At 47.0% G+C, this 18859-nt stretch overlaps 1 protein-coding gene across 1 annotated transcript in view; it reads right to left on the bottom strand.

The window, feature by feature from the left end:
• Nucleotides 1-2267: 2267 nt before the first annotated feature.
• The window catches only part of LOC140198133 (uncharacterized), a 73783-nt gene continuing 57191 nt past the window's right edge, over nt 2268-18859 (bottom strand). The window contains exons 8-11 of the mRNA XM_072259085.1: nt 6132-6230; nt 4613-4666; nt 4490-4533; nt 2268-3853 (exon numbers count right to left, since the gene is read on the bottom strand). Coding sequence (XP_072115186.1) covers nt 3824-3853; nt 4490-4533; nt 4613-4666; nt 6132-6230 — 227 coding nt within the window. The 3' untranslated portion in view covers nt 2268-3823. The remainder of the gene's footprint in view (nt 3854-4489; nt 4534-4612; nt 4667-6131; nt 6231-18859) is intronic.

Below are 18859 nucleotides of genomic sequence, written 5' to 3'. Positions count from 1 at the left end.
GGCTACCCAGATGGGATATAAGGTGTTGTTCCTCCAACTTGAGTGTGTCTTCATTTTTACAGTAGAGGAGGCCGTGGATAGACATGTCAGAATGGGAATGGGATGTGGAATTAAAACGTGTGGCCACTGAGAGATCCTCCTTTCTCTGCCGGACAGAGAGTAGGTGTTCAGCAAAACGATCTCCCAGTCTGCATCGGGTCTTGCCAATATATAGAAGGCTACATCGGGAGCACCGGACGCAGTATATCACCCCAACCGACTCACAGGCGAAGTGTCGCCTCACCCGGAAAGACTGTCTGGGGCCCTGAATGGTGGTAAGGGGGGAAGTGTAAGGGCATGTGTAGCACTTGTTCCACTTACACGGATAAGTGCCAGGAGGGAGATCAGTGGGGAGGAATGGGGGGGACGAATGGACAAGGGAGTCGCGTAGGGAGCGATCCTTGCGGAAAGCGGAGGGGAAGGGAAAGATGTGCTTAGTGGTGGGATCCCGTTGGAGGTGGTGGAAGTTACGGAGAATATGTTGGACCCGGAGGCTGGTGGGGTGGTAGGTGAGGACCAGGGGAACCCTATTCCTAGTAGGGTGGCGGGAGGATGGAGTGAGAGCAGATGTGTGTGAAATGGAGGAGATGCGTTTGACAGCAGAGTTGATGGTGGAGGAAGGGAAGCCCCTTTCTTTAAAAAAGGAGGACATCTCCCTCGTCCTGGAATTAAAAGCCTCATCCTGAGAGCAGATGCGGCAGAGACGGAGGAATTGCGAGAAGGGGATAGCATTTTTGCAAGAGACAGGGTGAGAAGAGGAATAGTGCAAGAGATAGAGACTTCCTGACCCCATCAGGAAGGTCTCAAAGCTCTCCGCTTCTTTTTGGATTCCAGACCTAATCAGTTCCCCTCTACCACCACTCTGCTCCGTCTAGCGGAATTAGTCCTCACTCTTAGTAATTTCTCCTTTGGCTCCTCCCACTTCCTCCAAACTAAAGGTGTAGCTATGGGCACCCATGTGGGTCCTAGCTATGCCTGCCTTTTCATTGGCTTTGTGGAACAATCTATGTTCCAAACCTATTCTGGTATCCGTCCTCCACTTTTCCTTCGCTACATCGACAACTGCATTGGCGCTGCTTCCTGCACGCATGCTGAGCTCGTTGGCTATATTAGCTTTGGCTACAACTTTCACCCTGCCCTCAAGTTTACCTGGTTCATTCCCGACACCTCCCTCCCATTTCTAGATCTTTCTGTCTCTATCTCTGGAGACAGCTTATCTACTGATGTCTACTATAAGCCTACTGACTCTCACAGCTATCTGCACTATTCCTCTTCACACCCTGTCTCTTGCAAAAATGTCATCCCCTTCTCGCAATTCCTTCGTCTCCGTCTCATCTGCTCTCAGGATGAGGCTTTTCATTCCAGGACGAGGGAGATGTCCTCCTTTGGCCCACAATGTTGTGCTGTCCCTCAAACTCTGCCTCCCATATAAGCCCCCACCTTAAATTCCTCCATATACCTGTCTAGTAGTCTCTTAAACTTCACTAGTGTATCTGCCTCCACCACTGACTCAGGCAGTGCATTCCACGCACCAACCACTCTCTGAGTAAAAAACCTTCCTCTAATATCCCCCTTGAACTTCCCACCCCTTACCTTGAAGCCATGTCCTCTTGTATTCAGCAGTGCTGCCCTGGGGAAGAGGCGCTATCTATCCACTCCATCTATTCCTCTTATTATCTTGTACACCTCTATCATGTCTCCTCTCATCCTCCTTCTCTCCAAAGAGTAAAGCCCTAGCTCCCTTAATCTCTGATCATAATGCATACTTTCTAAACCAGGCAGCATCCTGGTAAATCTCTGTACCCTTTCCAATGCTTCCACATCCTTCCTATAGTGAGGTGACCAGAACTGGACACAGTATTCCAAGTGTGGCCTAACCAGAGTTTTATAGAGCTGCATCATCACATCGCGACTCTTAAACTTTATCTCTCGACTTATGAAAGCTAACAACCCATAAGCTTTCTTAACTACCCTATCCACCTGTGAGGCAACTTTCAGGGATCTGTGGACATGTACCCCCAGATCCCTCTGCTCCTCCACACTACCAAGTATCCTGCCATTTACTTTGTACTCTGCCTTGGAGTTTGTCCTTCCAAAGTGTACCACCTCACACTTCTCCGGGTTGAACTCCATCTGCCACTTCTCAGCCCACTCCTGCATCCTAACTGTCTTCTCCTATCATTGTGGATCTCCCCCTCCCCCTCCCACCTTCAAATCTCTTACTAGCTCTTCCTGATGAAGGGTCTCGGCCCGAAACGTCGACTGTACCTCTTCCTGGAGATGCTGCCTGGCCTGCTGCATTCACCAGCAACTTTGATGTGTGTTACTACCTCAGACAAGACTTTTTCTATTTCTCTCCCTCAATTTTGCACTAATGTTATTGTTAATTTTTGTACACACGTGAGTTATGAATATATTGTGTTAGTTTTAAGTTGATGTTAAAATGGAACATTATATAGCTCACAATGTTGTGCGGACCCGTATAAACCTACTCAATGATCAGTCAAAACCCTTCATCCTACATTGCCAATAACTACCCCCATCCTTATTTATCCAGGAGCCCATCTCAAGAATCTCTTAATGTCACTAACGAATCAGCCAAAACTACCATGCGTCCAGACATTACCATTACTCTCTGTAAAAAATCTACCTCGGACGTCACACCCCATATTTTCCTCCAATCACATTAAGAGGATGCACTCTTGTATTATTGATTGCCACCTGGAGAAAGGAGCTGGATGTTCAATGCCTCTTATCATCTGATACATCTCAATCAAGTTATAGGGAAAGGTTGAATAGGTTGGGACTTTTTTTTTTATCTCTGGAGCATAGGAAACTGAGCGGAGGTTTGATAGAGGTATACAAAATTATGAGGGTTATAGAGAGGGTAAATGCAAGCAAATTTACTCCACTGAGGTTAGGTGAAACTAGAACTAGAGGTCATATGTTAAGGGTGAAAGATGAACTATTGAAGGGAAACCTGTGGGTGGTGTGAGTGTGGAATGAGCTGCTAGTGTACACAAGCTGCAACATCTGAAAATGGGGAGAGCTGCCAGAGGCTTGAGGGGTGGGGAGGTGGTGGGAAAGGGACCAGCAAGGAGATGTTTCTCCTCTCCAAGGGGACCTAGGTGAATCTCCATAGCTATAGCCACAGCCAGTACCCCTGGCAGCAGCAAGCAGCAACTTGCGTGACGTGGCAGACATCTGTGACCAGACACTACTGAAATAAACCTCTGCTTCTAACTCTCAGACACAACAGTCCAAGCATTTGTGGGAGCCAAAATCTAACATCACCTACATTGTGTGGAATTTGCTTACTAGTGACGTCTATGAGCTTTAGTCCTAATGAACTTCGGGTGTACTGTACAAGGCCCAAGAAAAAGAGACTCCCTCTGCCTACTCTCAGAATCTGAAATAATAATTCCAGTGCTAATGAAAATACTGCCAAAAATTGCAGAGTCCTGACAAAGGGTCTCGGCCCGAAACGTCGACCGTACCTCTTCCTAGAGATGCTGCCTGGCCTGCTGCGTTCACCAGCAACTTTGATGTGTGTTGCTTAAAAATTGCAGAGGACTGGGTATCCTATCGATTCCAGTGCTAATGGAAATTCAGCCAGATTACTAGGGTCTAAATGTCCTACCTAGAGCTGAGAGAAGGAGAACTGAGGCTTGTTCCCTCTTCTCAGGCTCCTACCTAAAGCAAGGTCATTGGGAGGCAAGTATCTGTCCACTAAAATGTATCAGAAGCTGCTGAATGTGGTGCCAATTCTAATTGAAGAGATTGGTCATTCGTCATCTTGCATAACTTCTAACTCCTAAAATAAACAAAATGTAATTGTTACTTGATGACAAATATATTTATATACATCCACAGAGAGGTGCCAGAAAAAGGCCAGCAATCTCATGAAGGATCCCACCCACCCTGCTCACGTCCCTCTCCTATCAGAGAGGAGGCTACGTAGCATCCACACCAGGACCACCAGATACAAAATTAGTTACTTTCCCCAAGTAGTAAGGCTGATCAACACCTCCACTGAATCTTGAAATCTTCACATTCAAACACTGGAGAGACAGACAACAGCAGCAGCAAAATGGATGGGCCAGATGTTGCAATGGGGGAAGACTGAAGTAGTCACACTGTAGGACACGGTATAGTCTGGGAGATAATGTCTGTAACTTACAGGAGGAATGTGCCAGACAGGGAGTCAGTGAAACAGTCAGAGAAATCGTGCACACATTATATCCAATCACATATCTGTCAGTTTAACAGGGACAGAGGCTCACTCTGGGTCGTGTATTTCAATGTCTGACAGACGGTGGCATAATAAATAGAACAGAAAGATTCTAAAGGGTGTGTATAGTACATAGGAGAGAGGGAGCGGTTAGACAATGAGTCAATTTACAATCACATGAACACTGAAAAACTGCAAGAATTAATAGAAACAAAATACCTGTACTTCAGTACACTTGCCTTCCCTTGTTTCTTGGTTTTGATCTGTAAAAAGTACATGAATCATTTGTTTCTTGTGCAAATTTAATATGCAGTGTCATCGGAGATACCCGACTGCACTCACCATTCCTCTGGATATAGCTTCTCCAGATGTTAAAGGCAAGTCCTGTTCCTGGGGCTGAGCAGTGAGACAAATTATAAAGGAACTGAATAAGAGATTATGCCTTTTAAAAAAAAGCACACACATTGAAAATCAAACTCAGCAATCCATACAAAACAGAAAATGATGGAAACACTCAGCAGGTTGGACAGCGACTGTGGAGACTGAAACCAAGGAGTAACTTCAGCTCCATAAGATATAGGAGCAGAATTAGGCCATTTGGCCCATCGAGTCTGCTCCGCCATTTAGCAGTGGTTGATCCAATTTTCCCCTCAGCCCCAATCTCTGCCTTCTCTCCGTATCATTTCATGCCCTGATCAATCAAGAATTTATCAATCTCTGCCTTAAATATACATAAGACTTGGCCTCCACAGGTGCCTGTGGTAAAGAATTCCACAGATACACCATCTCTGGCTGAAGAAATTCCTTCTCATCTCCATTCTAAAAGGACACCCCTGTATTCTGAGGCTGCGTTCTCTGGTCTTTGACGCTCCCACCATAGGAAACATTCTCTGCACATCCACTCCACCAAGAGCTTTCGCCGTTTGATAGGTTTCAACGAGATCACTCCTCATTCTTCTGAATTCCAGCGCATACAGGCCCAGAGCCAACAAATGCTCTTCATATGACAAGCCATTCAATCCTGGAATCATTTTCGTGAACATCCTTTGAACCCTCTCCAATTTCAGAACATCCTTTCTAAGATAAGGGGGCCAAAACTGCTCACAGTACTCCAGCTGAGGCCTCACCAGTGCTTTATAAAGTCTCAACATTATATCCCTGCTTTTATATTCTAGTCCTCTTGAAATGAATGCTAACATCACATTTGCCTTGCCCACCACAGACTCAACCTGCAAGTTAACCTTTAGGGAATCCTAATCAAGAACTCTCAAGTCCTTTTGCACCTCAGTTTTTTGTATTTTCTCTCCATTTAGCAAATAGTCAACCCTTTCATTCCAACTACCAAAGTCGATGACCGTACACTTCCCGACACTGTATTCCATCCGCCATTTATTTGCCCATTCTCCTTATCTGACTAAGCCCTTCTGTAGCTTCTCTACTTGCTCAAAACTATCTGCCCCTCCACCTATCTTCATATTGCCTGCAACCTTCGCAAGAAACCCATTAATTCTATCATCCAAATTATTGACATCAAATGTGGAAAGAATCGGTCCTAACCCAGACCCTTGTGGAACATAGGTGCAGCAGGAAATCACCAGAGCGGGAGTCCTGACAACTACTGGCAGCTCCACATGAACTGACAATAAGATCCAGCATAACACCCACAATAGGTCCAGAGCTGTTCCCAAACGATGGCAGCCGCTCAGTGACAAAAGGAGTGACGTGCTTAGGATTTAACCACCACAACTGTCCACTTTTCAGAAGCCAGAGTGACGCTGAGACCTGGAGAATGTTTTCACTGTAACCAACTGCCATAGAAAGTGAGTAAAGAGATGAACGGTTTAATCATTTTGATACTTACACTGATAGAGCAAAAGGTAGAGGAGAAAGATCACCGTGGAGATAAACATTGTTGCAAAGAATACTCTCCAGGTTATGAAGCTGCTGTCACAAACTTGATCTAAAATGCAGAAAGAGAAGCCGTTGGCACCCACTCACATCTCTAACACAGGAACTTATCCAAAGGCGCTTTCAGAACACCTCACGTACAACCTGCGTTAGAAACATAGAGAAACCTACCATACAATACAGGCCCTTCGGCCCACAATGCTGCGCCGAACATGTACCTACTTTAGAAATTACCTCAGGTTACCCATAGCCCTCTATTTTTCTAGGCTCCATTGAGGATTCAAGCTGCAATGAGGATGTGATGCGTGACTGTCACCATTAGTGGGTGTGATCCATCAAAATAATGTGGACACTTCTCAACACAATAACAGGAGACCTTCATAGATAGTTCCCACCAGCTGCTCCAGTGTCAGAAAACCCTGCTCTGCTATCTGATCTCAGAGTCACCCTAAACCCCCTGTTGTACCCTCGCTGCCCTCCTTCCTCACAGCCTCAGTGTGATGGAGACATAGGCACCACCCACCTAATCTGCCCAGATGGATATGACTGCAGGGTACTGGGTAGTGCCCAGTTGGATACGACTGCAGGGTACTGGGTAGTGCCCAGTTGGATATGACTGCAGGGTACTGAGCCACTTAAGGGTAATAGGGGTGGCAAGAACACAGGGCAGACCCAGAGGCACCAGGCACTCGACATTGGTGTTAAGTCTCTTCCTCTTCATCAAAGCCGAGCCTTCCCACTACATCCCATTCCGACCTCCACAGCTCCCCCGAAAACTGTGACTCTGCCTCCCTTCGCACCCACCAAATACAGACTCTGCTTCCCCCCACACAGGTCCCCCCTCTTCACCCCCCCCCCCAAGCACCACCTCTCTCTTCCTAACTCCGACCGTGCACAAACTCCAGTCTCCTTTTGAAAGGAGCAGTCTTGTTAGGCACAGGTCCATTGATACGTGCTGTGCAATGCGCCACGTGGGTCAAAGCAAATCAGCAAGGGTTGTGCTGGCGGCCTGCCAAGTATCACCACACTCCCGGTGCCAATGCAGCATGCCATGCCCACCACTCACTGAGCCTCAGCAGTATGTGGGAGGAAACCGGAGCACCTGGAGGAAACCTACGCAGACACAGGTGGCGGCTGGAACACAGAATCCCGATCTTACGGCTGGCGTGCTGTGAAGCATTGCACCAACCCTGTACTACCCTGGCATCCAGTCCAGTTACACTCATGTACATGGTCCCCCCTCAGCCCCCATATACAAACTCTGCCTTCCTCCGTGTCCTGTCAGGAGATGGAGTAACGGGTCACAGTTCACCTTTGGGAAGAAGTGGGAAGCGATGTTCCAGAAAGAGCCATGCTGGGACCACTTTAGCTCTCACTTTGCATCAACTATTTAGACTTCGGTATGCTTTCTGAATTTGTGGATGCCACTAACTTGGAGAGATTATCAATACTGTGGAGATTTGCTTCAAAATAACCTGCAGCAAACACGGAAGGATTAAAATTGGATGTTTCGGTGGAATAGAGATTTTATTTTTTGAATAGTTGAATCTTCAAAATAACACTTGGAATAAATGTCTTTGGGAGGAAACCAGAGCACCTGGAGGAATCTCACACGGTCACAGGGAGAAGGTACAAACTCCTGACAGGCAGTGGCGGGAATTGAACCCGCGTCACCTGTACTGTAAAGCGTGGTAACCACTACACTACCATCCCATAGTGATTAATAGGTAGAGGGCACATATCTCTTCCCATCATTTCTTCCCCCCGCCCCCCCAACCACCCCACTGAGCGTGTGAGGGACGCAGTCAGTCACGGTTGACCATGGATGTTGCACCCTAGCTGCCTAGATACGCAAGCCTGGGCAGCACAATATGGAGAGCAAGCTGTTGCCCATGTAGCAAGCCCCCACTCTCCACGCATCTGATGAACCCAAAGGAACAACAGAGACCAATCTAGTTTGGAACCAACAGCATTGCAGATGTTGCCAGTCAGCACTAATGTCGGACTGCCTTAGGGACTCCCAGTTCCAGATATTTCCTTCAAGGTTGTATAAGAGCTGGAATGTTAGGATGAGGTTGTATAAGGCATTGGTGAGGCCGAATCTGGAGTATTGTGTTCAGTTTTGGTTGCCAAATTACAGGAAGGATATAAGTAAGGTTGAAAGAGTGCAGAGAAGGTTTATAAGGATGTTGCCGGGACTTGAGAAACTCAGTTACAGAGAAAGGTTGAATAGGTTAGGACTTTATTCCCTGGAGCGTAGAAGAGTGAGGGGAGATTTGATAGAGGTATATAAAATTATGATGGGTATAGATAGAGTGAATGCAAGCAGACTTTTTCCACTGAGGCAAGGGGAGAAAAAACCAGAGGACATGGGCTAAGGGTGAGGGGGGAAAAGTTTAAAGGGAACATTGTGGGGGGGGGCTTCTTCACACAGAGAGTGGTGGGAGTATGGAATGAGTTGCCAGACGAGGTGGTAAATGCAGGTTCTTTTTTAACATTTAAGAATAAATTGGACAGATACATGGATGGGAGGTGTATGGAGGGATATGGTCTGTGTGCAGGTCAGTGGGATTAGGCAGAAAATGGTTTGGCACAGCCAAGAAGGGCCAAAAGGCCTGTTTCTGTGCTGTAGTTTCTATGGTTTCTATGGCTGATACCTGAAACCATTCCTATGAGTGGGTATAGACGCAAGGCAGCGGAGTTTTGAGATCAGAGTCTTCCTTCTCCTAGATGAGCTGCCAATCACAGCTGACGAGCCCCGTCTGCCCAAAGCAACTAGTCTTAAGGCACCAGTAACCTGCCTCTGCCCCTTCTCGTCAGAAGAAACAGTTCCGCCGGGCTTATCTGCTAAGCACATGCGAAGGCCAGGAGCAGGACTTGGTTGTCAGAGGCTATTTGAAGCACACGCCATTGGGAGCATTTAACAGATGGTGGGAGCTAAACTCCACTACCCGCCCCCCCCACGCCCCCCCACTACGACCGCAGTGATCACTTAGTCATCAAGTCCCCCGTGATCACTACCTTTCTTCTCTGCCTCTGTTTCCCTGCCTGTCCCCAAAGACCTTCTTCTTTGCTCTCACACGCAGCAAGTCAGATGCTGATCAGATGATACCTGTTATATGCAGTAGGTGCAATGAAATTCCTTGCTGGTGTGAAACTCACAGAGTAAATTGTATTTATGCTTGATCTTTACTCAGGGAGTGGTGGATGCCTGCAGCTCGCTGCCTGCTATGGTGGAAATTGGAGCAAATAAAAGCTTTTATAGATATGTAAAAAGAAAAAGATTGGTTAAGACAAATGTTGGTCCCTTACATACAGAAACAGGTGAAGTGATTATGGGGAACAAGGAATGGCAGACCAATTGAATAACTACTTTGGTTCCGTCTTCACTGAGGAGGACATAAATAATCTTCCAGAAATAGTAGGGGACAGAGGGTCCAGTGAGATGGAGGAACTGAGGAAAATACATGTTAGTAGGGAAGTGATGTTAGGTAAATTGAAGGGATTAAAGGCAGATAAATCCTCAGGGCCAGATGGTCTGCATCCCAGAGTGCTTAAGGAAGTAGCCCAAGAAATAGTGGATGCATTAGTGATATTTAGATTCTGGACTAGTTCCTGAGGATTGGAGAGTGGCTAATGTAACCCCGCTTTTCAAAAAAGGAGGGAGAGAAACCGGGGAATTATAGACCAGTTAGCCTAACATCGGTGGTGGGGAAAATGCTAGAGTCAGTTATCAAAGATGTGATAACAGCACATTTGGAAAGCGCTCAAATCATCGGACAAAGTCAGCATGGCTTTGTGAAAGGAAAATCATGTCTGACGAATCTCATAGAATTTTTTGAGGATGTAACTAGTAGAGTGGATAGGGGAGAACCAGTGGATGTGGTATATTTGGATTTTCAAAAGGCTTTTGACAAGGTCCCACACAGGAGGTTAGTGTGCAAACTTAAAGCACATGGTATTGGGGGTATGGTATTGATGTGGATAGAGAATTGGTTGGCAGACAGGAAGCAAAGAGTGGGAATAAACGGGACCTTTTCAGAATGGCAGGCAACGACTAGTGGGGTACCGCAAGGCTCAGTGCTGGGACCCCAGTTGTTTACAATATATATTAATGACTTAGATGAGGGAATTAAATGCAGCATCTCCAAGTTTGCGGATGACACGAAGCTGGGCGGCAGTGTTAGCTGTGAGGATGCAGGGTGACTTGCATAGGTTAGGTGAGTGGGCAAATTCATGGCAGGTGCAATTTAATGTAGATAAATGTGAAGTTATCCACTTTGGTGGCAAAAACAGGAAAACAGATTATCTCAATGGTGGCCAATTAGGAAAAGGGGAGATGCAACGAGACCTGGGTGTCATTATACACCAGTCATTGAAAGTGGGCATGCAGGTACAGCAGGCAGTGAAAAAGGCGAATGGTATCTGGCATTCATAGCAAGAGGATTAGAGTACAGGAGCAGGGAGGTGCAGCTGCAGTTGTACAGGGCTTTGGTGAGACCACACCTAGAGTATTGTGTGCAGTTTTGGTCCCCTAATCTGAGGAAAGACATTCTTGCCATAGAGGGAGTACAAAGAAGGTTCACCAGATTGATTCCTGGGATAGCAGGACTTTCATATGATGAAAGACTAGATCGGCTAGGCATACACACATTGGAATTTAGAAGATTGAGGGGGGATCTGATTGAAACGTATAAGATCCTAAAGGGATTGGACAGGCTAGATGCAGGAAGATTGTTCCCGATGTTGGGGAAGTCCAGAACGAGGGGCCACAGTTTGAGGATAGAGGGGAAGCCTTTTAGGACCTCGATTAGGAAAAACTTCTTCACACAGAGAGTGGTGAATCTGTGGAATTCTCTGCCACAGGAAACAGTTGAGGCCAGTTCATTGGCTATATTTAAGAGGGAGTTAAATATGGCCCTTGTGGCTAAAGGGATCAGGGGGTATGGAGGGAAGGCTGGTAGAGGGTTCTGAGTTGGATGATTAGCCATGATCATACTGAATGGCGGTGCAGGCTCGAAGGGCCGAATAGCCTACTCCTGCGCATATTTTCTATGTTTCTATGTTTCTAAATACATTAGAGGCGTTTCAGGGAAGTTTGGACAGACAATGAATGTGAAGAAGATGGAGGGATATGGACATTCTGTGGGTAAGGGGGACTAGTGTTCGGGTATTTTGATTTACTTTGTAGCTGGTTCGGCACAACATTGTAGGCCGAAGAGCCTGTTCCTGGGCTATGTTCTATAATAAACGCAGCAACATATAAAGCAATAAGTACAAAATAACGTCGTGGTTCAGAGGTTGTAGTACAATGTGAAGCAGTACATAAAGAAAGCTGAAGTGGTAATAACAGGATTAAACATGAGAGGTAAAACTGAAAGTCCAAGCATGGGGCAGCCCCAGTGGGAAGGGGGTGTGAAAGACGACCAGCGAGCAGCTCAGTGTCGGCAGGACATTCTCCTTGTAAACCCTGCTTCCCAGCTCTCTAAGACATCACAATGCCTCTTTCCTAAACTCAACTTTCTTCTGACTTGTGACTCTATCATGTATAAAACTGTTTAGATATCCTCCCTGATATTATTACTCAGCACCAGAGCATCTCCAACTTGCACTTGTTCTATAAACTGGTGTCAGAGAGATTCTAGCAGCGATATGGCCTATTGACGAGCCTGTTTTGGGGTAGACTGGCTTTCACAAATTCCGACGTAACGCCGTCCGGACACACAAGCTGCCGGGCCATTTCTTTGATTGGAGTCATAGAAAACTGCAAGCACAGAACCAGCTGCTTCAGTTCATCTAGTCTTATGCATGCTGAAATATTTAAACAGCCTAACCTTAACTACTTAACTGACTTAATTAATTAACTGTGTGGCTAAGTTCAGCTCCAATTCCGTATTCAAGTTTGCAGATGACACCACTATTGAGGGCCAAATCAAAGGGGCTGACAAATCAGCACACAGGAGAGAGAGTGGCTGAGTGCTGTCAGACCAACAGCCTCCCACTCACTGTCAGCAAGGCCAAGGAGAGGGAAACCAGAGGTGCATCACCCTGTCCTCATCGGAGGATCAGAGGTTGAGAGCAAATTTCAATTCCTGTGTGTTACCTGTCCTGGACCCAAAGCACAGCAGCGCCTCTACATCCTTAGAACTCCGTGGAGATTCTGCATGACATCTGAAACTTCGACAAACTTCTACAGGTGTGCAGTGGAGAGTATATTGACTGGCTGCGCTGCACTGATATGGAAACATCAATACCTTTGAATGGAAAATTCTACAGGAAGTACTGGGTTCGGACCTGTACATCATGGGTAAAGCCCTCCCGACCATTAAGCACATCCACATGAAATGCTGTCATAGGAAAGCAGCATCCACCATCAGTTTGTTGTCTTCTGCACTCTGGTTGATCTTTCATTGATCTTGTTATAGCTTCTATTCTAGAGATTTGCTGAGTATGCCTACAAGAAGATGCATCTCAGAGTTGTATCTAGTGGCATATGTGTACTTTGATAATAAAATTTATTTTGAACTCTGAACTTTGAAGTAACATTTTTGTTCAACAAGCTTTGATGATTATCTTTAGAGAGTTTGGTCAAGCTGTAAATGTAACCCAATATCGTATACTATTGTAAACAACAGGAATTCTGCAGATGCTGTAAATTCAAGCAACACACATCAAAGTTGCTGGTGAACGCAGCAGGCCAGGCAGCATCTCTAGGAAGAGGTGCAGTTGACGTTTCAGGCCGAGACCCTTCGTCAGGACTAACTGAAGGAAGAGTGAGTAAGGAATTTGAAAGTTGGAGGGGGAGGGGGAGATCCAAAATGATAGGAGAAGACAGGAGGGGGAGGGATGGAGCCAGGAGCTGGACAGGTGATTGGCAAAAGGGATACGAGAGGATAATGGGACAGGAGGTCCGGGAAGAAAGACTGGGGGGGGGGGGGGACCCAGAGGATGGGCAAAGGGTATATTCAGAGGGACAGAGGGAGAAAAAGGAGAGTGAGAGAAAGAATGTGTGTGTAAAAATAAGTAACAGATGGGGTACGAGGGGGAGGTGGGGCATTAGCGGAAGTTAGAGAAGTCGATGTTCATGCCATCAGGTTGGAGGCTACCCAGACGGAATATAAGGTGCTGTTCCTCCAACCTGAGTGTGGCTTCATCTTTACAGTAGAGGAGGCCGTGGATAGACATGTCAGAATGGGAATGGGATGTGGAATTAAAATGTGTGGCCACTGGGAGATCCCACTTTCTCTGGCGGACAGAGCGTAGGTGTTCAGCAAAGCGGTCTCCCAGTCTGCGTCGGGTCTCGCCAATCGGGAGCACCGGACACAGTATATCACCCCAGCCAACTCACAGGTGAGGTGTCGCCTCACCTGGAAGGACTGTTTGGGGCCCTGAATGGTGGTAAGGGAGGAAGTGTAAGGGCATGTGTAGCACTTGTTCCGCTTACAAGGATAAGTGCCAGGAGGGAGATCAGTGGGGAGGGATGGGGGGGACGAATGGACAAGGGAGTCACGTAGGGAGCAATCCCTGTGGAAAGCAGAGAGGGGGAGGGAAAGATGTGCTTAGTGGTGGGATCTCGTTGGAGGTGGCGGAAGTTACGGAGAATAATATGTTGGACCCGGAGGCTGGTGGGGTGGTAGGTGAGGACCAGGGGAATCTTATTCCTAGTGGGGTGGCGGGAGGATGGAGTGAGAGCAGATGTACGTGAAATGGGGAAGATGCATTTAAGAGCAGAGTTGATAGTGGAGGAAGGGAAGCCCCTTTCTTTAAAAAAGGAGGACATCTCCCTCGTCCAAGAATGAAAAGCCTCATCCTGAGAGCAGATGCGGCGGAGACGGAGGAATTGCTAGAAGGGGATGGCGTTTTTGCAAGAGACAGGGCGAGAAGAGGAATAGTCCAGATAGCTGTGAGAGTCAGTAGGCTTATAGTAGACATCAGTGGATAAGCTGTCTCCAGAGACAGAGACAGAAAGATCTAGAAAGGGGAGGGAGGTGTCGGAAATGGACCAGGTAAACTTGAGGGCAGGGTGAAAGTTGGAGGTAAAGTTAATGAAGTCAACGAGCTCTGCATGCGTGCAGGAAGCAGCGCCAATGCAGTCGTCGATGTAGCGAAGGAAAAGTGGGGGACAGATACCAGAATAGGCATGGAAAATAGATTGTTCCACAAAGCCAACAAAAAGACAGGCATAGCTAGGACCCATACGGGTGCCCATAGCTACACCTTTAGTTTGGAGGAAGTGGGAGCAGCCAAAGGAGAAATTATTAAGAGTAAGGACTAATTCCGCTAGACGGAGCAGAGTGGTGGTAGAGGGGAACTGATTAGGTCTGGAATCCAAAAAGAAGCGTAGAGCTTTGAGAGCTTCCTGATGACCTCCCCCTCCCACTTTCAAATCTGTTACTAACTCTTCCTTCAGTTAGTCCTGACGAAGGATCTCGGCCTGAAACGTCGACTGCACCTCTTCCTAGAGATGCTGCCTGGCCTGCTGCATTCACCAGCAACTTTGATGTGTGTTGATCGTATACTATCTCAATCTTAGTTTAAAACACTGGCCAAACTTCGAGGGAAGAAAACCCCAGCACTCATTACTTCCATCACCAACCCACTCCACTTTAGGAAAAAGGCAATACCGTACTTCTGTCCCCACTTAATCTCCCCAGTTTCCTGGGATCAGTAGAATCCACACACTTAACTCTACATTACTTCATTTCAGAGCAAAAGCCTCCGACATTAACATTCGGAAAAGTTCTCGGTCCAGAGTCATTCACTGCTCTCAATAATCTTTCAATAACCAATTCACCAGCCACCAATTAACTCTGTAAATGTGTAGCATCTCGGCTGCCAATTGTGAAATAAATTCTGTTCATTTTAACATTGTTAAATGTTAATTGCAAAACTTAATGAGATTCAAGGAAGCAATGAAGCTGAAAATTAAATTAATCTGTCCAATTCCCATGATCTGGAGGTTGGGAATCTGTAGATGTTCTAGAGGGTTTGCGAGGCAAAAGGCAAATGTCAGAGAGATCTACTGTCTCTCCATATTGACCATAGCTTCTCTCGCTGCCCCTTTCCAACACTGATGGCATCTATTCAACACTGAAAGCCGTTGATTAGACAATCAAGATTTGAATAGCTCAGGCTCAGCAGAAAGCAGCTGATTGGGCAATTGATGTCAGGTGACCAAGCATTTTGAAAAGCTCAAACAGATAAATAGAGGGATAGCTCAAGCAAAGCGGCCTCTGGAAAGCCGCCAGTGAGTGGACCAGTGAAGGAGTGGAGCTTTTTGGCTTTGACGAGAAGAGGCGGAGGACAAGCTTGCTCGCAGTTAGTCTTTACAATGTCTCCTGAGACGGTGATGTGCCTCTCATGTGAGATGTGGCAGTCTTGGGGGAATGCCCCTCTCCCGCAGAGTCACATCTGCCAGAAGTGCATACGGCTGGGCGATCTGGAAGACCGTGTAAGGAATCTGGAGCAGCAGCTGGATGGCCTTTGACTCATAAGGGAGAATGAGGCAGTCATAGATTAGAGAGCTACAGGGAGGTAGTCACACCTAGGCTGTTGGAAGCAGGTCGTTGGGTGACAGTCAGAGGGGCGAAAGCGAAGGTGAGCAGACAGGTACTGCAGAGCACCCCTGTAGCCATTCCCCTGAATAATAAGTTTACCGTCCGGGATACTGTTGGCGGGGATGACCAACCAGGTGTGAGCCACGGTGGCAGGGCCTCCGGCACTGAGTCTGACCCATTGGTGCAGAAGGGTGGGACAGAGAAGAGGAGAGCTGTTGTCATTGGAGACTCTATAGTCAGGGGAGCAGACAGGAGATTTTGTGGACGTGAGAAGGACACCCGCATGGTTTGTTGCCTCCTGGGTGCCAGGGTCCGGGATGTCTCTGACCGGGTGCACGACATCCTGATATGAGAGCGAAAGCAACCAGAAGTCGTGATACATGTTGGGACCAACGACATAGGCAGGAAGAGGGATGAGGTCCTGAAGTGTGAGTTTCGGGAACTAGGCAGAAGGCTGAAGAACAGGACCTCAAGGGTGGCGTTCTCAGGATTGCTGCGAGTGCTACGTGACAGTGATGGTAAGAATTGGAGGAGATGGCAGTTGAATGTGTAGCTGAGGAGTTGGTGCAGGAGGCAGGGTTTTAGATTTTTGGATCATTGGGATCTCTTCTGGGGAAGGTGGGACCTGTACAGATTGGATGGGTTGCACCTGAACTCGAGGGGGAGCAATATCCTTGCAGGTAGGTTTGATAGCATGGTTCGGGAGGGTTTAAACTAATTTGCAAGGGGGATGGGACCCAGAACGATACAGCAGTGAAAGAAGTGCATGGAGTAAAGCCAGATCTAACATATAGAGAGGCTTTGAAGAAAGAGAAGCAGAATAAAGGGTGTAAAGACAGTAAGGTAGAAAGGCTGAGATGTGTGTACCTCAGTGCAAGAAGCATCAGGAACAAAGGTGATGAACTGAGAGCTTGGATACATACATGGAATTATGATGTAGTGGCCATGACAGAGACTTGGCTGGCACCAGGGCAGGAAAGGATTCTCAATATTCCTGGATTTCAGTGCTTTAAAAGGGATAGAGAGGGTGGAAAAAGGGGAGGAGGGGTGGCATTACTGGTCAGGGATACTATTACAGCTACAGAAAGGGTAGGTAATGTAGCAGGATCCTCTTTTGAGTCAGTATGAGTGGAAGTCAGGAACAGGAAGGGAGCAGTTACTCTATTGGGGGTATTCTATAGTCCCCCAGTAGCAGCAGAGACACAGAGGAGCAGATTGGGAGGCAGATTTTGGAAAGGTGCAAAAATAACAGGGTTGTTATCATGGGTGACTTTAACTTCCCTAATATTGATTGGCACCTGATTAGTTCCAAGGGTTTAGATGGAGCAGAGTTTGTTAAGTGTGTCCAGGACGGATTCCTGTCACAGCATGTGGACAGGCCGACTAGGGGGAATGCCATACTAGATCTAGTACTAGGTAATGAACCGGGTCAGGTCACAGATCTCTCAGTGGGTGAGCATCAGGGGGACAGTGACCACCGCTCCCCAGACTTTAGCATTATCATGGAAAAGGATAGAATCAGAGAGGACAGGAACATTTTTAATTGAGGAAGGGCAAATTATGAGGCTATAAGGCTAGAACTTGCGGGTGTGAATTGGGATGATGTTTTTGCAGGGAAATGTACTATGGACATGTGGTCGATGTTTAGAGATCTCTTGCAGGATGTTAGGGATAAATTTGTCCCAGTGAAGAAGATAGAGAATGGTAGGGTGAAGGAACCATGGGTGACAAGTGAGGTGAAGAATCTAGTCAGGTGGAAGAAGGCAGCATACATGAGGTTTAGGAAGCAGGGATCAGATGGGTCTATTGAGGAATATAGGGAAGCAAGAAAGGAACTTAAGAAGGGGCTGAGAAGACCAAGAAGGGGGCATGAGAAGGCCTTGGTGAGTAGGGTAAAGGAAAACCCCAAGGCATTCTTCAATTATGTGAAGAACAAAAGGATGACAGGAGTGAAGGTAGGACTGATTAGAGATAAAGGTGGGAAGATGTGCCTGAAGGCTGTGGAAGTGAGCGAGGTCCTCAATGAATACTTCTCTTCGGTATTCACCAATGAGAGGGAACTTGATGATGGTGAGGATAATATGAGTGAGGTTGATGTTATGGAGCATGTTGATATTAAGGGAGAGAAGGTGTTGGAGTTGTTAAAATACATTAGGATGGATAAGTCCCCGGGGCCTGACGGAATATTCCCCAGGCTGCTCCACGAGGCGAGGGAAGAGATTGCTGAGCCTCTGGCTAGGATCTTTATGTCTTTGCTGTCCACGGGAATGGTACCGGAGGATTGGAGGGAGGCGAATGTTGTCCCCTTGTTTGAAAAAGGTAGTAGGGATAGTCCGGGTAATTATAGACCCGTCAGCCTTACGTCTGTGGTGGGAAAGCTGTGGAAAAGATTCTTAGAGATAGAATCTCCGGGCATTTAGAGAATCAAGGTCTGATCAGAGACAGTCAGCATGGCTTTGTGAAGGGCAGATCGTGTCTAACAAGCCTGATGGAGTTCTTTGAGGAGGTGACCAGGCATATAGATGAGGGTAGTGCAGTGGATGTGATCTATATGGATTTTAGTAAGGCATTTGACAAGGTTCCACACGGTAGGCTTATTCAGAAAGTCAGAAGGCATGGGATCCAGGGAGGTTTGGCCAGGTGGATTCAGAATTGGCTTGCCTGCAGAAGGCAGAGGGTCATGGTGGAGGGAGTACATTCAGATTGGAGGATTGTGACTAGTGGTGTCCCACAAGGATCTGTTCTGAGACCTCTACTTTTAGTGATTTTTATTAACGACCTGGATGTGGGGCTAGAAGGATGGGTTGGCAAGTTTGCAGACGACACAAAGGTTGGTGGTGTTGTAGATAGTGTAGAGGATTGTCAAAGATTGCAGAGAGACATTAATAGGATGCAGAAGTGGGCTGAGAAGTGGCAGATGGCGTTCAACCCGGAGAAGTGTGAGGTGGTACACTTTGGAAGGACAAACTCCAAGGCAGAGTACAAAGTAAATGGCAGGATACTTGGTAGTGTGGAGGAGCAGAGGGATCTCGGGGTATATGTCCACAGATCCCTGAAAGTTGCCTCACAGGTGGATAGGGTAGTTAAGAAAGCTTATGGGGTGTTAGCTTTCATAAGTTGAGGG

This window comes from Mobula birostris, chromosome 5, assembly GCF_030028105.1.
Source record: "Mobula birostris isolate sMobBir1 chromosome 5, sMobBir1.hap1, whole genome shotgun sequence".
In the NCBI taxonomy this organism is placed as follows: Eukaryota; Metazoa; Chordata; class Chondrichthyes; order Myliobatiformes; family Myliobatidae; genus Mobula; species Mobula birostris.
Note: the sequence above shows the minus strand (reverse complement) of the source record. Positions and strands in the feature narration are given on the sequence as shown.